The sequence below is a fragment of the Pelodiscus sinensis genome, chromosome 2 (genome assembly GCF_049634645.1).
Source record: "Pelodiscus sinensis isolate JC-2024 chromosome 2, ASM4963464v1, whole genome shotgun sequence".
Taxonomy (NCBI): domain Eukaryota; kingdom Metazoa; phylum Chordata; order Testudines; family Trionychidae; genus Pelodiscus; species Pelodiscus sinensis.
Genome location: NC_134712.1, coordinates 130407581 through 130434763, shown reverse-complemented (window position 1 = coordinate 130434763; position 27183 = coordinate 130407581). Strand labels below are relative to the sequence as shown.

At 43.1% G+C, this 27183-nt stretch overlaps 1 protein-coding gene across 1 annotated transcript in view; it reads right to left on the bottom strand.

Annotated features, from left to right (window-relative positions):
• MYO10 (myosin X) overlaps nt 1-27183 on the bottom strand; it is a 368617-nt gene that overhangs the window by 84796 nt on the left and 256638 nt on the right. The window contains exons 20-22 of the mRNA XM_006135809.4: nt 4582-4706; nt 4281-4395; nt 2095-2201 (exon numbers count right to left, since the gene is read on the bottom strand). Of these exons, the coding sequence (XP_006135871.2) occupies nt 2095-2201; nt 4281-4395; nt 4582-4706 (347 nt within the window). The remainder of the gene's footprint in view (nt 1-2094; nt 2202-4280; nt 4396-4581; nt 4707-27183) is intronic.

Here is a 27183-nt window from a genome sequence, read left to right as displayed (position 1 = left end):
AAAGAAGACAGGAAGAGGTTCTGTATAAACAGGGTTAGACTAACAACTACTGTATGTTTCTGTGTAACTGGCCTGCATTAAAGAGTCCATGATAATAAAAAGGACAGAGGTTTTAACTTTGGTCTTGTGACAGATTTCCCATTATGGTTTATGTTATCTCTCCCTAAAAAGTGAACAAAGACTTTCTCTGAGAGAGCTAGCTATATTTTGACTCAGTAAATACATACCACCCAGCCTTACATTTTTAATATCCCCTGACAAGGAGATGTTGTTAGAAACTACCAGGGTTTTTTATATATCCCACACTCATTAAAAGAAAAAAAATCACACATAGCTGGATAACTTTGTCCTTAAAAAAGAATTGTTTTTGTTTTATGTGATTGTGACTGGGTGTTTACCCTGCACTGGCCTTTTTAAGGCAAAACCCCAGCCCTGAGCAAGGGCTGAGAGCAAAGCCCCAGTTGGGGGCTATATATAGAAGGACTCCTGGAGGAAGAAGGAGAACTGACTGCTGCTCTGGAGAGAAAGCAGCAGGGACCTGACTGCCAGGGAAGCAGGAGGCTTCCTGGAGGCAGGGCCGGCCCAAGCCCTCTTGGCGCCTTGGACCCGGGCACGCAGCGCTGCCCCTGGGAGCAGAGCGCATGTGCGGGCCTGCCCCCGGGGTGCGGGCCCACCCTCCGAGGGTGCGCAGGCCCGCCCTCCGGGGCATACGGCGCATGTGTGCGCTGGCCACGGCCGCTGGCGCATAGCCCGGGGCCCGCCTCTGGGGCACTTGGCACATGCGCGGGCCGGTCACGGCCGCTGGTGTGCAGCCCGGGGCCCGCCCCCGGGATGCACGGCACAGGCGCTGCCTAGCCTGGCCCGGCCAGCGCTGCTGGCTCACGTGCAGGGCGGTGCAGTGCCCAGGAGCCGTGGGGGGAAGGGCGCTGCTGGCTGGCACCGCGGGGCCGACGCTGCGAAAGCCGGGGGTGCAGCTCCTGATGGCAGCTGTAAGGGACGCCGTGTGCCCCTTACAGCTGCCATCAGGCACCCCCCATCAGTTGGCGCCCTGGGCAGCTGCCCGGCTCGCCCATGCCTCCATCCGGCCCTGCCTGGAGGTAGAGCAGTGCTGGTGATGAATGGTCATTACAGACTACAGTTTGCCCCTGAGGCAGGGGCTAGTTGAAGACTGACAGTGGGTCACTGATGCAAGGTGGGTACCGGGGAACTGGGTATTCCCTGGGGAAAGAACTGAGTGGCCCTTGGGAGGGGAGGACCCTGGAATGCGCAGTTGGGTAAACAGCACCCCCTGGAAGGGGACTCAGAGAGACTGGAGTGGGAATTGTTGGAGGGCAGTGTCCTGAAGAGGATGCTGGGGTCAAAGAGAAATACAGGGAGACACCACTTAGAGCAAAGCGTCCAGTGAGGCAAGCGAGCTAATTCCCAGGACTGCTGACTGGAGGCGCCATGGTGGAGAGTCTGCCCCACGACAGTGATACATTGTTCAGATTCTTCAAGTGCATATTAGTTTTGTCCATAAAGAAATGACCTCATTATGCAAACAACTACTGAATTGTCCTCTATGTATTTCAGAAGAAATACAATAAGTAAACAGATGGGCTACAGCACCTTAATACATAATGCATGAAACTAGGTGAGCAAATAAAATCATAATTCAATCACCTAATTTCATTGTTCTTTGACAATCATAAATGGGTTGTTCCCAGTTTATATCTTCTCTTCCTTCTTTCTATCAAGGCAAAAAGGATAAGACAGATCCTTAGCTAGTCTAACTCAGTGTAGCACAATAGGCTTCAGTGGAGCTACACTGATTTACACCAAGTGTGGACTGGGACCCATGATACTATATGAATGCTGGACTTCATGCTCCTCTGTGTATCTTCCACACTCTGACATAAAAAAATTCAAACAGCCTACTGTTTTATTAAAAGACTGACAAAATGGTTGAGATTTCCAAACAATGTATGGGATTTGGGTGGCCAATTCCTATCAGAAATTAATGAAGCTCCTCAGGCAGTGCTGGAAATTGTTCCCAATGAAGAAGCAAGTCTGCATATGCAGCCCAATATTTAATACTCCCACCTTGTTACCTACCGTGCCATATAGCCTAAGACATATGCACGGATAATCATGGCTGCCTTGGTAATTTCTACCTCTCTTTGCTTCTCCAGCTTGTTTTCTAAGGACTCCCGAAGAAAGACCTATGCAAGAAAAGTGCTGGCGTAAATGAATTCAGCTACCACAGTGATGAATGTCTTACAAATCCACATGAACATAATAATGACAATAGTAAAGGACTGTTAGGATACAAGGTAATATAGACAATCTGATGGCACAGCTGACATTGATGGAGGAATTTAGAATTCAATATATACATATTTTCCTAAAAGGAAAAGAACACTTTTCTCTTAAAAACAAGAAAACCCCCCAAAATGGCAACTCCTCCTCCTCCGTCCCATGAGATCCTAATCCTAATAAAGTCAATGGTAATTTTCCCTTGGACTTAAACTGGTCCAGGTTTTTACCAAAATTATCTACTAACTAATGAGTAGATAATTATTGCTAGACTGATTATTACTGACTTCTTTTTAACCAGCGCGATCCTTCTGAAAATTAATACACAAAAAAGAATTATGGCTCAGTAATGTGAAGTGCCTGACTTACACTGACAGAGCCAGAAAATTTAGCCTTGAGTCTTAAACTGCTTCAGAACAACAATAAATTACTACAAATTCTTAGAGGGCCCATTCTACAGACTTCTTTTGCCAGATCACAAATCAAATCAATAGGAGTAGCACATATGTAAATCAAAGCAGTTTTAGGGTTAGGGGCTTGACTAAGGAGCAGATTTTTGCTCTGTTAAGCAGAAACAACGTAGTACTTCCACTCACTTCTTTTCAAGCTCCTTAGATGTGTTACAGAATGGATAGCACTGTTAAATGTAAATGTTTACTATAGAAAGTCTCAATGAAATCAATGAGATTTTCCAAGTTTTTGTATATGGTGTCCTTGAAATAGATTCATTAAGGTAAAAACACAACAACAAAGCTCTTCACAAATATTTCTAATGGACAATTGACAATGCAGCCAACTTTATCTATGAGTCTGTTAACCCCTCATTTCATTGCACAAGGCCCACCTACATCAGTGGGAGGTTACACTTTATAGCAATGTTTCTTAAACTGTGTTCCGTGGCACACCGGTGTGCCACGAGGCAGTTGGAGGTGTGCTGCGGAGAACAACAGAGTTAAAAATGGCTGCCCTTAAAGGGGCAGGCAACTTTTTTTTCCCCAACAAAAAATCCTTGGTTTTCCTCATAAAAAAATATTGTTTGGTGTTCCTCGGTCTTAAAAAAGTTTAAGAAACACTGCTTTATAGTATATTCCCTAGTACTCTGCCAGTATACTTTTAATTGTTTCTTGGATGCCCATAAATGTGGAATATCTATGCATACCAGCGATGTAACGCCCCGGGATGGCATACCGGCACCTATTTTCCCATCATACTTTAATTGAATGGGATTCCCCTCTGGTTTACCGGCACCTATTTCCAGGTGTGTCTTGAGTTCCGACGGCAGCCCACTCGGAACACGTGGTGCGGCTGTTAAAGAGGTTTTTACGTGATTTAGAATACATGGGGCATCAATTCACAGGAAGGATGGAATCTCTGCTAAGGCCTGTTTGAGATCAAGCTTTTTTCCTCTGTGTTGTAGTCAAACAAAAAACAAAAACAAAAACAAAAAAAATGTGGGGGTTTGGTTCCTCAAACTGAAATGTTTCATAAACATTTTTTTGAAATGATCCGGCATAGAAAAAATGCAGAAGTGAGAGTTAGCTATCTAACAATATGAATGTCCAGTTTCAGCACAGTATAAATATCAAGTCCATTTTTCCCACCCTTCAGAATATTGAGTAAAGTCAATCGGATCAGAATTTCACCCACTAAGAAGAACCATATTCTGTAAACAACAACATAGGAATGAATAGGTCTTCTTGCTGAGAAAGGTACTGCTATGTATGCATGAGGGTAAGAGAATCTAGGCATGAACGTTCTAGGCCCTGATCCCATAAACACATGTGCACTTGAATTGTTTTACTTACATGTTTAGTGGTACTGGACTCAAATGGTCTACTTTCTATGAATAAATCTATGTGCACACACAAATCTTTTCATCATCAGAATCTGCAGCTGTACAATTGGGAGCAAATTACTGTCCTCAGGTGCCTATTAACAACAGCCATAGAATTAAAGAGGGCAACTATCTAGTAAAATTATTTTACCTTATTTTTTCCAAGCTGCCATTCTGTACATGTATTGTCATACAGATGAAGAAGGACGGCACATTTCTCTGTTAAATCTTCAGGCAGAGTCAAATTTCTCATTAGGACTTTATACCTGACCACCACAATAAATTAATTAATTAATTAATTAAATTTAATTACTTATCTCTTAATTTGACAATAGAACTCCTCCCCCCCCGCCCCTCCATTTCATTAGGTTTTTAATCTCCTCCACTGAGAGCATGAGCTCACTGTCCAGGATTTATGCTTGTTTCACACAACTGTCCCACAGCACGTTTACCTTTTATAAAAATCTTGAAACTGTCTTCTCACTGGAAAGCCAGCCCTTCGTATCCTCACTGTCTCCAGCATCCCAGAATAATGTAGCTGGTTAAGCACCACAGTCTGGTCGAACTGATCCGGCATCTAAAACATATTTTTAAAATGAAAACAACAACAAAAATCAACAGTAACATGGTCTCTAGCAAATTTGTAATGGAGGAAGGGAAGGATCTGAGATGACGGTTGGGTGCAGAAGGGAGATTGGTTTAAGGGGCTGGCATGCAGAAGGGAAAGTGGGGTCTGGGAGGGAGTTCGGGTGGTGGAGAGGGTTTTAGCTCGGCACGGCACTGCAGCGTGATCAGCGCATGCGCAGTGCTATCTCTGCATGCGCAGCGTGCCAAACCGCGCGGCTGGCGAGCAGAGTTCGCCGCTGCTTTTCAAGCCCTGATTATTACAGAGAAGTGGCTGAGTGGACAAATAAGGGACTGCGGGTTTATGACTACTGAGAGCTCTTGCATATATGAATGCAGGAGCAGGGCAGAGAGCTTGGGTATGTAGAGTAGGGGGGGAAGGAATGGCGGGCAGAAGATTGGAGGAAGGAGGGGCTGAGGCGCCAAAGGCAGGCTGTGGCCAGGAGACTTATCTGAGTGACTCCTGACCAGCAGCCCAGCACATTTCTCAGGTAGGCAGGCAGGGAGCCTGCCCTGTCCCTGCAAAGGTTGCAGGGTCATGTGCACGTGTGAATAATTATGAGCTAGAGGGGAGGAGGATGTAGTGCTTCATGTGCTGCCTGTTATTCAAACAGGCAACTCCCATTGGCCCATTTCTGGCCAGAAACGGGCCAATGAGATTGTGCTGGGTCCACAGGCAGTGCCTGAAGCCTTCCCCCCTCCCCTCTGGGCTCAAAGTTTTTAAGAGAAACGGCCCAGCAGCGATTTTCTGAGCAGTGCATGGGTAAGGTGAGGCAAGCAAGCAGCCTGCCTTGGGCTCCTCGCAGATTCCGCAGGCTGGATCCGGTGGGTTGGTGGGCCAGATCCATCCCACGGGCCATATCTGGTCTAGGTCTAGTATAAGGTGTCTCTCCTGCAAACTGAACCTGAGCACCCTGGTCCCAGTATATATATGTGCTTGTCTATATAAGGCGAATAATTCTATTGAGTTCAGTGGAGCTACTTGCTTACAGTAAAACACTTGCTCAAATGCTTTGCTGGTAGAGGCCATCTACCTGAGTAAGCCTGGAGTACAGAGTATGGCACATACAGCTAACTGATAGAGTATTCAGCTCCTAGTGCAGTTAATGGACATCAGTATTCTTAGGAAAACAGTCTCAGAATAATTATTTTAGAGCTGCACTACTTCATTCAATTAAATATCTTCTGTTGCTTCCTTCACAATTAAACTAATTTATTAGTTTTATGTTGTGTTTACTAGATGTTTAAAACAAAGCAAAATAGGTACAGAAAGTAACTTTAAAAATATTAATTTCAACCTCTTTCTCCCACAAAAAGCAATCACCATTTAAAATAAAAATAAGTGAATACCACAATAATCTTCCTTTCCTTCCTTCCTCTCACATAGTACTATTTTATCATGTTTATCTGTGGGCAGTAAAAATATTCTGAACCAAACTCCATAGTCCAAAGAACTTTATAGAGTTCAGAAACACCATTTTACAGACATTGTAAGTACATTTCACCCTCCTCTATGCCAGACAGAGGCCAAAATTAATATGAAAAACAACAGCCACACTCACCTTTTCTCCACAGCCTATGACACTGAACAATAATGAACACCATTCCTATGCTTTAAAAAGTGCTCGGTCACCATAGCAACCCCTCCCATTCTCAGGATAATTAATGTGGTGTGGCTGCAAGATTTGATAAGGCATTAGAGAGAGAAGAGTGAGCCAGTAAGAAATTCAGCCACTAAAATCTACTTCTCTTTCAGCACTGAGATTGGATATCTATGACTCTGACACCGATTTACCTAGTGGGATGAAGAATCTATAAAAATTGCTCTCATCATGCCAGGCATTATTTTAGTAATTTATTCCTGTTACTACTAGTATGATTGTTTCACTGTTTTACCTTCCTTCATCCCCATGAAATTTAATGTTCTTGAAAATAAAGGATCTATAATCTGGGTGAAAATAGACTTTTGAAAGTGCCAGCCACATTTGTAACTGCATCTCAAGCTTGATTTTCAGTATCCTCTTAACCTATATATTTGTCTTTTATTTGAGAGCACTATGTAAATGTTAACAGCAGCATTAACATTACACACTTTCCAAGTATGCTTTCCAGAAGTATCCGAGATACACTGGTTTGATGATGTGGACACGTGCATTGTGTGGTTGAGATTCAGGAGCAATTCTGGACTAGTCTTGCAAAATTGTCATTAAAATGTATCAATCTAGACACAAAATCTGCTTGCCCTCATCTTCCCTGATGATTGACAATCATGAAGACCAACAAACAGGATTTTTAATTCATCTGTCAAAATAATGTGGATATGAGGAGTTTTGCAAGACTGCTTTACAATAACTACAGTCTTGCAATGATTTACAGTATTGCCAAACCCAAGTATTTAACATTTATGAGATCAGGCCATAAAAGTAGTTTGAAAATGTGATTGGGGGGGGGGGGGTAATTTGCCTTCTGAGTTTTAAGCCTTTAGGGAGGAAATTATATATTCAAACTTTTTTTTCCCTCCTGAAGCCCTGAGGGCTAGAAACATGTATTTTTTTAAAATGAAAGCTAAGATTCTCAAGTTATCAGCTGACTCCAGCAGCAAGGTCTTTTAAGAAAAATACCAAATGTAATTAGAGCTGGCAACCCTAACAGCACCTAAGCGCTCTGAGCTATTTTATCACATAACAACCTCCTTCAATTTATGCTACTAATTTTTTAAGAATTTACTAAAACATTGGGTGCCAAATTCATCCCTGGAGTTAATGTCCCTCTGACATTAATTGAGTTAAAGTAGTAACTAAACCGTTAAAAAGTACAGTATAGTTATTGTTTCAAGGGATTCTACCATTACATAACGCTAGTTTTGTCAATAAATTTCATAAAGCAACTGCCTGCTGTGTGACATGAACTACCTGGGCCCGTGGAAGCAGTGAACTTCATTGTCCTGAGGGAGAGCTGCTGGCTATTCTGCTCTCCAGAACATTTCCCCCCCTTCATTTCTAAGCAGTAATATCGGCTTTGACAAGACAAGAAGCTGACAGGGGTGCTCTCAAACTGCCGGTGAGGGACAAGACATTTAAGCATATCCACTATTTTACATTTAGAAGTAAAACAGCTAAAAGAAACACTAAGTCCTAAGCACAATGTATTACAATGCAGCATATACATAGAAAAGTATCATTTTAAGCATCATAATCTTATTAACTATCTAGCAGACTCATTCAAAACTTATTCAAAGACATAAAGCACCGAAACCTTATAAGACAATAATAAATATATCTTACTATTTATTATTTGTATTGTTGTAGCATTTAGCATCCTAAGTCATGGACCATGGCCACTGTGGTAGGCATTGTAGACAGACCAATAGACAAGGTAGGTAATTCATTTCCTTCTTTAGCCAAGAGAACTTTACAAACTATAGCCCTAATCCTGCAAACACTTACGTCTTAAATTATTGGGATTATTTGTGCTGTTTGTGCTTGTGAAACTGGATGCTAAATAATATATATACACTACTATTAAAATGCAGTCAGTTCTGAGATTGAAAATGGTGGCCAACCATAACTTGAACTACAAAAGTATGTTCACTTGAGCGTAAACAGTGTTTACTTCATGCATTGGGCTAGATTCCCAGCTTGAAGAGGGTCTGCTCAGATTTCACCTACACTAGTCTAAGTCTGAAATAACACGAGTAGAGTACTTCCAGATTTAAATCAGGGTAATGTGAGGGCAGATTTGGCCCTGGACGCCAGTAGACTAAGAGAGCGAGAGAGAGAGACTTCTTTGATCACTACTGCTTTCAAAATTTAATTTATAAACACACACATAAAGACTGGATTTTGTGAAGTATTTTAAAGGGGCCAGAACCAAAATTCATTTATTCTAGAACACCGTATTGAAAATACAGTAAAAATTAATAACATACTAAAAATAAAACTAGTCTAAAATATGAACATTCTAGCAAACTCAGAAAAGCAATTAGATTCAACTTAAGGCTCTCAAAGCCCCTTATTCTGATATGATCAACATAAAAAAAGTCAATTTCCAAAAATGAATTAAAATTATTTCATCTTCTGTACCATCCCTGTATGCCTGTATACTGTCTTTCCTTCCTTTTTAGTAATCATGTTTTTCCCTCCCCCATTGCTCTGTGAAAGACCCACATAAACAAAAGAGGAAAAAGACTTTATGCCAAATAATTGTCAAAGGACAAACTTTGACAATTATTTGGCATAAAGCACTGAAAAAATTCATAAAATAAAGTGAAGCAAATGGTTTTTTCTCATCTTTCATTACAGGAATCTTAGAAGTTATTGTAACAATAGCATATTAAGAGTTTCCAAAGGACACATTTTTTTATTTTTAAACTGTGCATCCCTTTAACTTGACTTACTGGCACCTATTCAATGCTGCACACAAGATCCATTATTAAATATTTAGTCCATCAGCCCACAGTCCATGTTGAAAAAATAATTACTCATCAGTGATCAAAGTAAGCAGTGCTAGGGGCTACTCTGACAGAGGATCACATGAAACTGCACTAACAGGCCAAACTGTTTTAATAAAAATATCACATTTAAGGCAGTGAGGGAACCTCAACTTGGATCTTCCCTGGTTTTAGTGGCTGCATGTAAGAACTGTTCTGTTGGATACTGGGTTTTTGTTGTTTTCCTCCTCATCTTCTAAAGTACAACCTGCATTTTATCAGTTTGTCATATCCATGGATCTCCAATGTATTTGTGTCAGAAGACACTAAAGCAGGGGTGGGCAATAATTTTTGTGGGCGTCGGACCGCTCAACGCAGAAAAGAGCGCGAACGGCGCGAGACACTTCTGCGCATGCGCGGTCCTCCAGAGGGGGCTACTGCTGGCAAAAACTCTCCGGTTTGCGGCACCGGGACGAGCCCGACAACTTCAGTGGAGCACCCATGGGGACATCACTCGAAGAAGAAGTAGCAGTTCAGCAGAAAAGGATCTGGGGATTACAGTAGATGAGAAGCTCGATATGACTCAACAGTGTGTCCTTATAGCCAAGAAGTCTAACAGCAATATTGGAATGCATTAGGAGCACAGCCAGAAGATTTAGGGAAGCGATTATTCCCTTTTATTTGGCACTGGTGAGACCACATTTGGAGTATTACAGAAAGGATGTGGACGTATTAGAGAGTCTAGTGGAGGGCAACCAAAATGATTAGGGGGCTGAAGTATATGACTTACGAGACGAGGCTGAGAGATTTGGGCTTATGCAGTCTAAAGAAGAGTGAGGGGGATTTGATAGCAGCCTTCAATTACCTGAAGGGGGAGTTCCAAGGGGATGGAGAGAGGCTGTTCTCAGTAGTGACAGATGGCAGAACAAGGAGCAATGGGCTCAAGTTAGAGTGGGGAAGGTGTAGGTTGGATATTAGGAAAAACTATTTCACTAGGAGGGTGGTGAAGCACTGGGATGGGTTACCTAGGGAAGTGGTGGAATCTCCATTCCTAGAGGTTTTTAAGTCTCGTCTTGACAAAGCCCTGGCTGGGTTGATTTAGTTGGGACTGGTCCTGCCTTGGGCAGGGGGCTGGACTTGATGACCTTCCAGCTCTATGATTCTATGATAAATATTATTAAGAAGTTGAGAGAGAGAGTGAGATTTAAGGATTGCACTGAAGGGACATGGCAAGACACATTTAAAATAAGAAGTCTTTCCCTACTTGTATCCAAAGGAAAGAAATCTTAGTATATTATCTTCAGGGAGATGAACTTGATTAAAAACGCTCAGTGGTTCCTTATTTGTTTTATAGTGGACTTGAATAGTGGTTTTCAAACTCAGGGTCACAACCCAGCACTGGGTTGTGAAATGTCAGGTGCTGGCTCCCCTTGCTGCAGGGTGACCTGGGCACACTGTGCCCCACAAGAGGCTAGCAGCAGACCCAGCTCTTAGGTGACGGCAGGGGGCAGAAGGGTCCCACACACTGCCCATGTCCTCAACACTAGCTGTGCACTCCCATTACCTAAACCTGCTGCTGGCAGCTTCTGGGGCACAGCATGGTCTGCGGTGCCAGGACAGGCAGGAAGCTGCCTTATCACCCCCACTTCATTACTGACTGGGAGTCGCTCAAGGTCAGCCCATCCTATCTCAGCCTTCCCCATCCCCAAAGCTGAGGCTTTCATCCCCAACCCCACCACGGAGCCCACACTTTAGTCAAATGACGTTGGGTCATGGACATCAACCATTTTCTTCAACTGGGTCATGAGAATAAAAAGTTTGCAAACTATACGACTTACCTAGCATTGCATGGGTCCTTCAGGGTAGGGGGCTGGTGGTTTGTTGGAGAGAGGGGGCATGAGTCTGGGCAGGGACTCGGGATGTTGGGAGCTATGGGCAGGAGGCGGGCAGGAGTCAGGGTTGAGAGATAAGGAGGGGTTCAGGCCAGGAGATGGGGCTTGTAGGAGTCAGAGCAAGGGAGGTGAGAGGCTCAGAGTGCAGTAGTTGGTGCAGGCGGTAGGAGGAGGAAGGGCTCAGGGGAGAGGGTGGCCACTGGCTTCTGCCTGAGGCAGGGGAAGGCCATATGGCCCACCCACCAGCTTCTTGCCCAGCCCAACTTCTTGCCCAACAGAGTGTGAGGCTGCCCACCCGCCAGCTTTTCCCCTGGCCCCACTCAGTTGTTGGGACTCCCTGGTGCTGATGGGGGCTACACAGACTGTCTTCCAGCACTCTCTGACCGTGGCCCAGGGTGGCGAGGGCCACGCTACAGCTGGCAGCTGCTAACTATGGTGGTTGCTGTCCCTCTATGGTCATTCATGAGAGTAGAGGTCCTTCATGCTTTCTGCACCCATGTGGTCATGCATCCATAACTGTCCCTGCTATCATATCCCTCCTTGTCCATTTGATATGAAACAATTACATTTTATGCACATCCCATTGGCCTGGCACAACCAAACCCTGACTTTGCTTTTAAGTTATGATAAGAGGAAGTTGAATACCATATTCTGTGGCCCTAGCTCTTACTGTTTAGGAGGAGTTCTTGAACACATGGACGAACAGTCAAAAAACACATATTTCTAAAATATATAGTAAGCTTTTGTACCAAACCCTAAGTCTAAATTGATTTCTGCTTAAAGACAAATTAATTCTACATTGAGGGATTTCTTATACCAGTTCTTTGCAGATGGATCCCTGTGTTTTTCCAATAAAAATAGATATTAAGCACTTTGAAAATCAAAATGTATGCTTGTTGTTATATGCGAATATTTAATCAAGACAGGGAGATATTTTTCTTAACAAAAAAATCTATGCCCAACATTTTTTGAGAGTTAGGTTCTGTTCCACACTGAGCTGATGTATGACTTTGGGAAAATCATTTTCCCTCTTTTTCTTGCCCATTTTCCCCAGCCTTCATTGGTCTTGTTTATTTAAATTGTAAACATTTTGGGGACAGGGACTGTTTGGGAATGTGTACATAAGAAATTACTTCAAAATAACTTATTTCAAAATAATAACTCCCAAAATAACTATTTTGAAAAAAAAACTGTATTCCTTGTGGAAAGCAGGAGTTATTATTTCAAAATAACCAGCTCATTATTTTGAAATAACAGGCTTGGTAGTGTGGATGCTCCACTTGTTATTTCAAAATAAGGGGAGTTATTTTGAAATAACTTCCTAGTGTAGAACAGGTCTACCTGTGTGTTTGTACAGTAGGGCTCAAATCCCAGTCAGGGCCTACAAAGCAGGCTGATAAATCCTTCCAGGCTCCAGGGAAGCTACTCCAGACCTATGTGGCCCTGAACAGACTGAAGGCTAAATGCCTTCCTCTCCCACACACTACATGTGTTTCTTTAGAAACCTGCCCCGTCCCCATCCCACCCCTCATACAATAGAACCACATTGTTTTTTAAGTTCTTGCCCCCCGCGATTAAGTTATCAGTGCAAGTCACAGGTGAAAGCCTTGTTTTGCACTGATGCAGCTCTTCTGTGTTAGGGGAAGAGTTAGTGTTTGCATTAGTCTACTTACATTGCTTCAAATCTCCCTCAGAAATTGAAATACAGGCAGTCCCCAACTTACGCGGATCCGACTTACGTCGGATCTGCACTTACGAACGGGGCTTTCTCGCCCCGGAGGTCGAGGTAGCGGATTGCTACCTGCGAGCTCCGGGGCGAGAAAGCCCCGTTCGTAAGCTGCTCCGGTGCCCCTGGTCTGCTGGAGACCGTCTCCAGCAGACCAGGGGCACCGGACGGGTTCCCGCGCTTCTGAGGCTTTGCCAGAGCAAAGCCTCAGAAGCGCGGGAACCACCGCTGCTGCAGCTTGAGACCCGGTGCCTGTGGTCTGCTGGGGACGGTCCCCAGCAGACCACAGGCACCGGGACTGAAGCCGCAGCCGCGGGGGGGGAGGGGGGGGGAAGGTCCCACGCCTCTGAGACTTTGCCAGAGCAAAGCCTCAGAGGCGCGGCACCCCACTGCCGCTGCTGCTCTGCTCCCCGTGTCCCTGGTCTGCTGGGGGGAGGGGCGCGGATAGTGTGCCCCCCCCCCAGCAGACCAGGCTTTTGTTTTGGACCCTGGAGCAGAGCAGCTGGGGCGCTGCCGATTGGTCCTGCAGCACCCGCTCTGGGCACTACTGGACCAACCCGGCAGCACCCCAGCTGCTCTGCCCCAGATCCTGATTCAGCCGCTGCTGGTCAGTTTCAGCAGTGGCTGAATCAGGACGCCTGGGGCAGAGCAGCTGGGGTGCTGCTGGGTTGGTCCAGTAGCGCCGAGGGGTGCTACTGGAGCAACCCAGCAGCACCCCAGCTGCTCTGCCCCAGGCGTCCCCAAGTCAGCCGCTGCTGAAACTGACCAGCGCTGACTACAGGAAGCCAGGCAGAGTTGCTCTGCCCCAGGCTTCCTGGAATCAGTGCTCATCAGTTTCAGCAGCAGCTGACTTGGGGACGCTTGGGTTTCTTAAGTTGATTCTGTATGTAAGTCAGAACTGGCGGTCAGTTTGAGCAGCGGCTGAATCTGGACGCCAGTTCCGACTTACATACAGATTCAACTTAAGAACAAACCTACAGTCCCTATCTTGTACGTAACCCGGGGACTGCCTGTATGTTATAAAATCATCGCCCTCAGGCCACAAGAAGTGAAATCTGAGCCCTCTTGTCAGTTTCTATGGCACTGCACTATCCACAAAGTTAATTCTGAATGCACATGAGAATAAAATATGAATGTTTTAGAAGTTCTGAGAGTAAACAAATTTAGACCATGTGTTAGGCAGCATAGAAGGCCCAATCTTATTTACCGCTGAGCAAATCCAGCTAGAGTTAGAGCTTCTCAAACCATAGGTGCCGAGTCCATGGGTGTACGGGGAAAAATTAGGGGGTATTTTGCACCCAATGGCAGCTAAGCTGTCCCCAGCATATCCTGCCCACCAGACCCCTTGATCAGCTCCTCCTCACCCTCCCAATGCCTCCACCACACAGCAGAACAGTTGTTCCCCAACATGCAGGAGGCACTGGGAGGAGGATGGGGGAAGGGGAGAATTCCTGGAGGGGGCGGGAAGAGGCAGGGCACAGGTGGGGCCTTTGGGGAAGGTGTGGAGTGGGGCTGTTGAGTGCACCCAAGGAAAAGAGGAAGCTATTACCTATGCCTCATACCCCAACGACGTCAAGAAAACATACTTTGAAGACAACAATAAAAAAAAACAGTATGTGGAAGTGTCTGATGTCCTCCAACATGCAGCCTGCAGCACTTCCTGGGTGCTCTGAACAGAACTACTGCAAAAATGATGGTTCATTGTTGATTTTGAGAGATGCTCCTTCTCTGTTCCAATAAACATGCAAGAGTAAGACATGAACCCCGGGACACAAAATTGCACTACAAATGCTAGAAATTCACATGGTGTCACCACTAGACTAAAATGTTAGGCAGAAATACTTGGAAACATAGGAAACATGTCATGTTACTGGATTTTAAGGGGAGCAGCCAAGATCACTGCTGCACCCATGGGGGGCTGTTTGCCCCAAAAGTGTTACAAAGGGGACCATGTAAGGTGTCAAACAAAAGCTTACCTTCTACTGATTCTCTATATGCTATTCATGTTAATTGTATAAAGTCTGTATGTGGAGTTATAAACATGTACTCTGTATGGAGGTTGGAAACTTTTCTGTCTGTGGTTGAGCAATGGGTGAGGAACGCTCAACCAATGGATATGCTAATGGGTAAGGCTCCAAGGACAATGGATCTCCAAATGCCAAAGACACACCTGGCATGACCATGTGACCCTCTCCAGCTTGGAAGAAGAGGGATGGATATAAAATGTCACATGGGAGATTCCATTTTTTGTCTTCAGCTTAGCTCTTGATCCCAGATGCAGCCTTTCAGGGAACCAGGAGCCGGAAAGAACTGTGGACCCATCCTGACATAGGATGTATCCCAGAGACTTTTAAGATAGCCGTTTATAACATCTCTGCTAAGAGCCTGCATCGAGAACTGGGAGATTCGATGCATGTAATGTATTATCCTTTAACAACCTTACTCTCATGCTTTTCTTTCTTTTAATAATAAACCTCTAGATTTTAGATTCTAAAGGATTGGCTCAGCGTGATCTTGTGGGTAAGATCCAGAGTGTAAATTGACCTGGGAACTATGGCTGGTTTCTTGGGACAGGAGAACCCGTTCGGGGTAGGTGAGATTGGGTCCTATAACCCCTCACCCGTGTGTTAGGCCTGGGGCTGATTAGAGAGAGCTGGGGTGTCAGAGGGGTTTTGCTTGTGAGGCTTCTCGCTGGCCAGATAGGCAGCTGAAGTGCTCTGTGGGACTGGTTTTGGCCTATTTGGGAAAGGCCTCCAGTCAGAGGTTGTAAGGAGCCCCAAGTTCGAGCAATTTTCCCTGAGCAGATGCCCTCAGCTGTGCCCAAACCTGGCCTGGTCTGTCACAGTTAGGTAGAAATACTTGGATACATAAGAAACAATCAAGAGGCTCTCTTTGAGTGAGTGAGTGAGTGAATGAGTGAGTGAGTGTGTATATATATATGTATATATATATATTTATTTATTTATTTATTTCTCTCCCTAATCTATTCTGTCCACCACCAAAAAAACAAAAACAAAAAACAAACAAAAAAAAAAACCCACCACCCTAACAGAAACTGGAAAAATACTAACAGTGATAGTGATTAATTGCTAGATTAAGGCAACAATACAGCAAGAGGCTGTTTGAATATTAAATTGACAGTTACAAACATCTAGCAGTGCCATGTGAATATTTGAGAGATGGATACTCAGATTAAACATTCTGTACCATATTCGAGGCAAGAATTCATAGGTAAATTAATAATAATCCCTAAGGGTATGTCTACACTACCACCCTAGTTCGAACTAGGGTGGTAATGTAGGCATACCGCACTTGCAAATGAAGCCCGGGATTTGAATTTCCCGGGCTTCATTTGCATAAGCCGGCCGGCGCCATTTTTAAATGCCGGCTTGTTCGAACCCCGTGCCGCGCGGCTACACGCGGCACGGGCTAGATAGTTCGAACTAGCAAGCCATTCCGAACTATCTGTACGCCTCGTGGAACTAGGCGGGGTAGTGTAGACTAGCGGGGTAGTGTAGACATACCCTTAGTTATTTGTATAACTGGTACAAGAACAAGCATGAAAGCTCCACATTTGCCAATTACAAGTAATAACAAATGATTTATAACTGTATATGCAATTAGCTCATCTATTTAATTCCAGTGATTACATGCTATAGTACGACTCTCTGATTTGTTCCCTCGATACATTTCAAACATCAGAATTTTGGGGCATCAGAGGGACGTCACACATCTGAGGGACATCAACATTTTGATTATTACTGTACTATAGTTTCTAGTCTCTTATGCTTAAAATAACACTAAGAGTGCTTTAACTTTACATTGTCTTCTTCACAAAAAATAGTTATTAAATGAGGAAACAGCAAAATGACAAGTCTTGAATTCATATAATATCTTTCCTTCAAATTGCATTACAAATCTTTACTGATTGCATGTTTATCTCTCTCACACACTGCTACATCTAAGAGGCATGAAATGTTGCACTGTTAAACAGTTGCTGCAGCTGTTCAGCAGTTTTATTAGTATTACAACATTGGTATTACAGTAGCACCAAGAGGTTTCGACCAGGTCAAAGCCCCATTGTGCTAGATACTGCACATATAAAGTAGTGACAGTGCCTGCTCTACAGAGTGTATAATAGCTTCCATGGCAAATATGTGGTTTAGAAATGATTTTACAAATTTGAGAGGAGGGAAATGGATGCCTCTAAAATGGTTGTGATCTTATTTTAATGTCAACAATGGTCAATCAATTCACAACCCCCTAGACATTTTCCCTTGGCTATTATTTAAAATTAAATTTAATTAAGATAGTAATACATGAATGCTACATTTCAGGGCAATTTGGTTGAAATGGGTTGAATTCAATTCTCAATTACACCTGTGAGTGATCCACAGAGGTACAAGGGCAGAATCTGGCCTGCTATGCCTTCAATCTGGTGACAAATAACTCCTAAGACATGCTGTCTCCTAAAAGTTCAGGACCTATCATTTCTTAGGCACTGATTCAACAAACATCCTTACAACGAAGCATGTGCTCAAGTGTTGCTGAATTGGGGCCCTACTGCTTGATTATGTTATTTTGAAGAGCCTATTGAAATCCACAGTGAGGTTCATAGGGATCCATCCCAAAATGAAGACTGTCTCTCTACACTATCCCAGAGGACACTTCTGCCAACCTGATAGCAGACCTATGTAACTTTGTTCTCACCCACAATTATTTCCAGTTTGAGAACAACTTACACCTCCAGATCAGCAGCACAGCCATGGGTACACACATGGCCCCACAGTATGCTAACATCTTTATGGCTGACCTAGAACAACGTTTCCTCAACTCCCGTCCCCTTTCACCCCTCCTCTACCTACGGTACATCGATGACATCTTTATGATCTGGACGCATGGCCAAGAAACACTGGAGATATTCCACAGAGATTTCAACAATCTACACCCTACCATCAAACTCAGCCTGGACCATTCTACACGAGAGATCCACTTCCTGGACACCACCGTACAAATCAACAATGGAAAATTAGACACCACTCTCTACAGAAAACCCACCGACTCATACAGTTACCTACATGCATCCAGCTCCCATCCAGAACACACCACACGATCCATCGTCTATAGCCAAGCCCTTCGATACAACCGCATCTGCTCTAATCCCACTGACAGAGACCAGAAGCTTTAGGATCTCTACCAAGCATTTATAAATCTCAACTACCCACCCAGAGAAATAAAAAAGCAAATTGAAAGAGCCAGACGAATACCTAGAAACCATCTACTTCAAGACAGACCCAAGAAAACCAACAATAGAACACCACTTGTCATCACCTACAACCCCCAACTTAAACCTGTCCAACACATTATCAATAAACTACAGCCTATATTGGAACAGGATACCATACTCAAAGAGGCTCTGGGAGACAGACCCATAGTCTCCTATAGACAACCACCTAACCTCAAGATGATTCTTACCAACCACCACAGGACATACCACACTAATACCAACCCTGGTACCTTCCCTTGCAACAAACCCCGTTGCCAGCTTTGTCCACATATTCATTGTGCTGATACCATTATTGGACCTAACCAAGTGAGTTATAAGATCAAGAACACATATTCCTGCGCATCCAGAAATATAATCTATGCTATCATGTGCCGAAAGTGTCCGTCTGCTATGTACATTGGACAAACATCTCAGACACTTCGCCAAAGGATTAATGCCCACAAAACAGATATCAGACAAGATCACAAAGAGAAAACAGTTTCTTGCCACTTTAACCAGAAAGGACACTCTCTCAATGACTTAACCACCTGCATTCTGCTACAAAGACCTTTTATATCTGCACTTGAAAGGGAATCCTCTGAACTGTCATTCATGTTAAAATTCGACACTTTCCAACAAGGACTTAACAAGAATTTGAACTATCTCACCCATTACCAAGATAGTTTCCCCAATTATCACCTCTAATACCATTAACTCACAAACATCCCACTCTCCCTACCTCTAATATCATTAATTCACAGACACTTACCTTCCTTCCTTCCCCCCCCCCCCACATCCCCCTCCTGTTCTGCAATGTGATTTGTCCTTTTCATATTTGTTCTTTTTTTTTTAATTGTATCCTTTGGTATATATGGTTGTGACTACTTTCTTCCACTATTTGATCTGAGGAAGTGGGTCTGGCCCACGAAAGCTCATCATCTAATAAACTATCTTGTTAGTCTTTAAAGTGCTACATTGTCCTGCATTTTGCTTCAGCTACCCCAGACTAACACGGCTACATTTCTATCACTACCCATGTGAGGCACCCATAAGTAAGAGCACTTGAGGAAAGGGGATTTGAGATTTGGAGCAGCCTTGACTGTAATAATAATCTAGCAATTAATCACTACCACTGTCAGTCCTGCTAAAATCAACAAAAGGGGCAGACAGCACAGACCCCAGCTAGAAATCTTCATAGACCCCCCCCCCCCTTTCTACCTGTTGTCATTTTATCTAAAGTCATCCTAATTAAAGACTCCAGTCCCTGGAGGCTAAACCTCAGTCTGGCCACTCTTTCTCGCTACATTGTAATTCCTCAGCAGTCTTCCCCAGAAAAAAATCAAGCAAGCTGTTTGTTAGTTACAGACTTACTATGAAAAAACATGCTGTAAAATACTAATTAAAAGACATCTGTCCTTCCCTTTGAAGAGGGCCAGAATCAGGGTCATCAATGTTTATTACAATGGTCAAGAGAACGGTATCTGCAACATATACTATTCCATATATAGAATAATGGCTACTGTTAAAACAAACAGATACACACCTCCTCAGGCTGCATACAAACTAGTCTCATAGGGTGAAATACTGACTGTTGAAACCTATGGCACAACTCCCATTGACTTAAATGGGGCCAAGATTTCACCCATAAACTTTTCCAAGGCAGTCCCTCCGATACTGGGTTTTTAAAATCAAGGCATATTCATTTTCAGCAGTTTACAATTGATACATATTAATACAAGTTTTCTTTAAAAGACCACAACCGTAATTTAAAAACAAAATAAAACAATGTTGAAATATGGTGGCAATAACACGATACACTCTTGCTTGTGTGGCACACAAATTAAAACGTTTCAAAATCATAACCTGAGATGGATCATGTCTCTGAATGAACATGATTTATTCTATCTACAACAACATAACAAAGTCCAATCCTACAAACACTTTATTGGCCAGCATAGTACTTACTACTGCTCAGGGATTTTTAAACTGTGAAACAGTCCCATGTGCTAGTCCTCATTCAGATGCTAATATGTGTCTCTTGTAACAGGAGCATATCATGAACACAATGGCACAAATGGTGTTAGGCTAGTCTGTCACAGCCCTTAATTTGCATGCAGTGAATGATGGCAAATGAGGCCTCCTTGCTCAGACTGACTCTAGACTCTAGACTAATCATGAGTCTGATTATTTTATAGTCCCTATTCTGAGCAAGTGGGCAAGGAGGAGGAAGAAAAGGGATGGGGAGTGGTTAAAGTTCTAGCTCCACTCCCTCCTTTTCACCAGCTAGAGTAGCTGGATGCTTGTAAATGGGCAATGCACTGCCCCACACAAAAAAGTAAACTTCTTTCCCAGAGCCAGGGAAAAGTACAGGAGGCCCCCAAGATGCAACCTCCTGCATTTTTGTAAGTGCGCAAGGGGCTGGAAACCCCCAAATTACAACCTCAGCTCACATTTACAACTACTCAGGGTGCCTTTCGTAAATTTGGGTTCGAGTTACGATGCCCCCCGACTTGCAACACTTCCCCCAGAACCGACTGCCTCACAAGTCAACGGCCTCCTGTACATGGAAGTAATTGTTATTCTGCAACATAATCATAGAATCATAGAACTGGAAGAGACCTCAGGAGGTCATCAAGTCCAGCCCCCTGCTCTAGGCAGGACCAATTCCAACTAAATCAACCTGGCCAGGGCTTTGTCAAGCCGAGACTTAAACACCTCTAGGGATGGAGACTCCACTACTTCCCTAGGTAACCCATTCCAGTGCTTCACCACCCTCCTAGTGAAATAGTTTTTCCTAATATCCAACCTGGATCTCTCCCATCACAACTTGAGACCATTGCTCCTTGTTCTGCCATCTGTCACTACTGAGAACAGCCTCTCTCCATCCTCTTTGGAACCTCCCTTCAGGAAGTTGAAGGCTGCTATCAAATCCCACCTCACTCTTTGCTTCTGCAGACTAAACAGACCTAACTCCCTCAGCCTCTCCTCATAAGTCATATGCTCCAGCCCCCTAATCATTTTGGTTGCCCTCTGCTGGACTCTCTCCAATGCGTCCACATCCTTTCTATAGTGGAGGGCCCAGAACTGGACACAATACTCCAGATGTGGCCTCACCAAAGCTGAATAAAGGGGAATAATGACATCTCTGGATCTGCTGGCAATGCTCCTCTTAATGCAACCTGATATGCCATTAGCCTTCTTGGCTACAAGGGCACACTGTTGACTCATATCCAGCTTCTCATCCACTGTAACCCCCACGTCCCTTTCTGCAGAACTACTACTTAACTGGTTGGTCCCCAGCTTGTAACTATGCTTGGGATTCTTCCGTCCCAAGTGCAGGACTCTACACTTGTCCTTGTTGAACCTCATCAGATTTCTTGTGGCCCAATCCTCCAATTTGTCTAAGTCATTCTGGACCCTATCTCTGCTCTTAAGCGTATCTACCTCTCCCCGCAGCTTAGTGTCATCCATAAACTTGCTGAGGGTGCAATCCATCCCCTCATCCAGGTCATTAATAAAGATATTGAACAAAACTGGTCCTAGAACCAAACCTTGGGGCACTCCGCTAGAAACCGACCGCCATCCTGACATCGAGCCGTTGATCACTACTCTCTGGGCCCGGCCTTCTAGCCATCTTTCTATCCATCTTACCGTCCATTTATCCAATCCACATTCCCTTAACTTACTGGCAAGAATATTGTGGGAGACCATATCAAAAGCCTTGCTAAAGTCAAGGTATATAACATCCACTGACTTTCCCATGTCCACCGAGCCAGTTACCTCATCATAGAAGCTAATCAGATTGGTCAGGCACGACTTGCCCTTTGTGAATCCATGCTGACTATTCCTAATCACTTTCCTCACATCCAAGTGCCTCAAAATGGATTCCTTAAGGATCCCTTCCATGATTTTTCCAGGAACCGAGGTAAGACTGACCGGCCTATAGTTCCCTGGATCGTCCTTCTTCCCTTTTTTGAAGATGGGCACTACATTTGCCTTTTTCCAATCATCTGGGATTTCTCCCGATCTCCACGACTTTTCAAAGATAATAGTCAAAGATAATTTGTTCTCTGGTCTGCTCCTGGCACATTGTGGCAACGTGCCACCCCTAGGGCACAACAGCTTATGAAGTTACTGTCTAGGCCATGGGTTCTCAAACTGGGAGGTGTGAAGAAATTCCAGGGGGGGCATGAGGCGACCCAGCCTCCTCCTCCCCATCAAATTTTGCTGCCCTGCTCAGTTCCTTATTTTTTTTCTCTCAACAAGTTTTGCTACTTTTTGCGGGGTGTGTATGAGGGGGGGGAACGAAAGGGTTTTTCAAAAATCAAAAAGGGGGAGTGATGCGAAAAAGTTTGGGAACCACTGCTAGGCCTTTTGGATTGCAAGCTCGAATGCTGTCTGAGATTTGATGGGCTTCCATCCTGGAGCATTACCTGGCAGAGGCTGCTCAGCATTCTTCATTATTCACAAAGTAAAGAGGCTATTACCCATCTTTGGCACTGAGGCAACTGCTGCTAGAATACGAGTCCAATTCTGGTGTCCATAATTCAAGGATGTTGATAAAATCAGAGCAGGTTCAGAGAAGAGCCACAAGAATGATTAAAGAATTAGAAAACGCGTAGGACACTGTTAGATTCAAGGATCAAAAATCTTCTTAGCTTATCAAAAAGAAAATTGAAGAGTGATGTGATTACAGTCTACATGCACTTTCATGGAAACAAATATTTGATCTAACAGAAAAAGGTATAAAAGGATCCAATGGAAGCTGATACTAAACAAAGTAAAACTAAAAATAAAGCATACATTTTTTAACAGTGAGGGTAATTAATCCTTGGAACAATTTACCAAGAGTTGTGGTAGATTCTCCATCATTGGTAATTTTTAAAATCAAGACTGCATTTTGTCCTTCTTTAGAAAGATATGTCCATGTTCAAACAGGAATTAATTCGGAGTAGTCCTATGAACTGGTGCTATATAGGAGATCAGATTAACTGATGATCAGAATTTCTAGCTACTTCCTTCTCTACGTGCATATTTGGCAATGCTAGGAAGAGTGCCAACTGGGATGTTGACACCTTCACTTAAACCATCTCGCAGCCATCAGATGATCCAAACAAAGCACTGCTTAAAAATGCTTTAAAAATTCATGAATCATGGCTCAGAAAAATCACAAGATTACTTTAAAACCATGAGATTTAAGAATAAAAGATACAGTTCTTTTTCAGGCTGCGTCTAGACTGGCATGATTTTTTTCTTGCCGCCTGTCTATACTGGCCGCAAGAATTTGCACAAGAACACTGACATTGTAATGTACAAAATCAGTGGTTCTTGCGCAAATACTCTGACGCTCCCGCTCAGGGATAAGCCCTCTTGCGCAAATATTCTTGCGCAAGAGGCCAGTGTAGACAGGCAACGTTAATTTCTTGCGCAAGAAAGCCCGATGGCTAAAATGGCCATCGGAGCTTTCTTGTGCAAGAGAGTGTCTACACTGGCATGAATGCTTTTGCGCAAAAGCAAATCTTTTGCGCAAAGGCACATGCCAGTATAGATGCTCTCTTGCGCAAATACTTTTAACGGAAAAACTTTTCTGTTAAAAGTATTTGCGTAAAATCATGCCATGTCTAGACTACATCCCTTTTCTCAAAAAAGGGATATAAATTAGACACTTCAAAATTGCAAATGAAGCTGGGATTTAAATTTCCCACGCTTCATTTGAATAATGGCAGCCACGTTTTTTTTTTCAATACTGGGCTTTTCAATAGAAAAACGGCAGTTTAGACGGGGATCTTTTGAAAACAAAACCCTTTTTCGAAAAATCTTGTACTTTTCAAAAAATGAGGTTTACAGGATCTTTTGAAAAGGGGTTTTCAAAAGGATCTTTTGAAAGGGGGTTTTTTCGACACTGGGCGAAAAAAAACGCAACCACCATTATTCAAATGAAGCGCAGGAAATTTAAATCCCGGTTTCATTTGCAATTTCAAAGTGTCTAATTTACATCCCTTTTTCGAGAAAAGGGATGTAGTCTAGACACACCCAGGGTGTCAGTGGATGGAGATTCTAGGAAAACGTCAATTAATGCTTGGCTCATAAAACTGTGAGCCTTGGTAGCGCTAAAATCATAATATTTGATCTGTTCATTTTTTAACTAGGAAATTATTTACTTCTTTTTCTCTGATAGAAACAGTTCCTGCAGTGAGTTTACTTCAGTATTACGTTCATAGATCAGGAAAAAAATCTCTGCAAAAGGACCACTATAATAAGAAGGCTTGTTTCTCAGTGTTTTCTCAAGCAGGTTAATGTTCCTGGTAATTCTTACTCTGAGGAAGAAAATGCCAATTAAAAAAGTCTGTCTCCTAGGAGCCTTCCTTTTACTTCTTCACATATTAAGATAGTTGTCTGAAAGTCATAAGGGGAAATTAGCCAGACTTAGAGCACAGCTAATATTTGAGATGTATAAATTAGAAGCACTACAAAATATTCCACTGACCAGCTCTGTGTTGCTAAGAAACCAAAGGTCAGGCAGCATTTAAAGGCCAGATTATTCCCATCCCTGGTAAACTTATAGGATTCTATTCATTCCAGATTCTTGTCTCTGTGGGTGCTGACTGCAAAGACTCTGGGTAATTGTGATTCAGATCTGGGTCCTATGACACCAGCCTCCCTGAACTTGTATGGTGGCTGGATGCTCTGGTTCTCCCTTGTCTGGAGACTCAAGAAATGCTGCCTGTTTTCCATAGCATGGAAGTGAGGGCCCAACTCACATTCAAGAAATCTAATCAACTTATAAATCAGGTGAGGGCAATCACGTCATTATGAGGGATCCCAGAGGGTAACTGCCAGTGATGTTTAAGATAACTAATGGTGGCCAGCCTGTTCTATTAAATATTTTAAATGACCTCTCTAGCTCCAAGCTTAAATACTCAGTATACAAACAATTGCACTGACCCCTTAGATAAGTATTGAAATGTTTCATTTTGCCACCTGGCTAACTGCAAAAGATTCATCCCGTGCTCTTGGAAGATGATCCAGCTTTATCCAATATAAATATAATAGCTACTCTATGTGTAAAAACCTTCCAACTAATTTCCTCTCAGGTGTAACCAATCTTCTTCTGTAGTTGGTTACTCTCTGGAGTCATATATTTAAAGACAATCTCTCTTGCTTTTCTCTTCAGAACTTTTTGTCCTACTTGTTTTTATGTTAGAAATTTAGGACCTGTCTGGAAGACTGTATCAGTAACTGGGGAACAAGTAGAACTAAGGATGTTAAATTGCGGTTAATTTACTAGTTGAGTAGTCGATGGAATTTCCTTCGAGTAGTTGATAGGCACTTCTGCATTTTTCCTTTGAAATGTTCAACAGTCTCCAGCAGGGGCACACAGAGTCCCCTGCTGACCCCGGGCTCCATGTTGAGCTGTCAATATGAAATGGCACACGGAGCCCAGGTCCTGGGCTCAGTGCGGCATTTCAGCAGTGCCTCAGCGTTTCAAAGGGCCAGTGCTACATAGCTGATCCTGGGATCAGCTGTGTGGCGCTGTCCTTTGAAGTACCCTCTCTCCTCTTCCCCTTTGCTGCCTCTATTAATAGAGGCAGCAAGGGGGATGGGGGGAAGAATCAACTAGTCGACTTGCTATCCAATAAGCATTCAGATAGTCGGATAGTCTTTAACATCCTTAACTACAACAAGGAGATTCACGTGCAACCTGACCAACTGAAAAGGGGAGTTATTTCAGTCAAACTCTTTAAATCAGATTACTCCCAGGCCTGACAAACAGTTTAGACTAGAGAAAAGTATCCATTCCAGACTCAGAACATCTTTAATAGCTGAAACATCCCACATTATATTTCTCTGGTGTTCCAGTCAGACCACTATCAAAAATAAGACCTGATAATGTAAAAATATACCAGGAAAAAACCAAGAGTCCCTTCCTCAACTGAAACCTCTCCCTAAATTGACAAATTTTTCATGATTTATTTATACTGTGTGTAATCATACAAAATAGCACATGCTTCTCCCACCCCTATTGCCAGAAACCTTTATCTGTAGCATTTCTCAATCACAGTAATTTAAATTCATCTGCTCAGCGGACTGTGGTATTTAATTTGACACTAACGAACTAGTAGAATGATAACCGTCTACCACAATAATTGCCACAATATAGCATCTGTAACACCACCAGAATTGATTTTTTATTTATTTGTTATTATTGTAAGAAAGCATTGCAATGTCAGATACAACAGCAGGATAACTGTTGGTAAATGCTAACATTTTAATGGAAAATACTGAGTATTACTATGCATTTTCCAGGTAAAACTGGATAGCTTACTTGCCTGTCCAGATTCCTAGTCTGTTCTCAGTATGGGGTTAAGGATACATTTTTCATTATTAGCCTGAACCAATTCTCCCAGAAGTAACAGAAAGATCCCCACAGATTTCAATAAGCATTGGATCAGACCCTAAATTACTTAAAATTTCCTATATCCATATCCTGTATGGTTTTAAATTGGCATGCCTGTCCATTTCAAAGGCGCTCCAGCAATTTACTCCAGTAGAGTTTATGATCTTGACTTATTTAACACTAAGTTCGGTCCTTTTTAATGGTACTCCCTTAAATAATGTTTTAGAAGACAAATCTCTGGGCCCATCTTTGCATAACAAAATTTGGGCCTTGATCGTTCCATGTAAGTTTTTTTCTGTTACAGCTCTAGAATTTTTGTTCTTAGGGCCTGCAGCAGGATTTAATATTAGACTCTTCATTTTATCATGAGTTATCTCCATGCATTTTGATTACTGACATACTTATGGGGGGTTCTCTTGCAGCTGGATGGCAAGTTGGATCAAATATCAGTGGAATAAGGGATAGTAAAAACCTGTCTTGCATCTCTACACACTTTACATGAATCTTGGCTGTGGAGTGGAAGAATAAGCAGAGCTACATGTCTGCCCATTCACAGCAAGTGCTATTACCCACTCTATACACTTGCCAGCACAGCTAACCAGGAGCAGGGTGGGTAAAATGCTTGAGCACAGAATTAAATATGTAGGATAATGTATGTTTCCTAAAATAGGATTTATAATAACAGTTAATTGGTTCATAAACTATGTAGAATATAATTT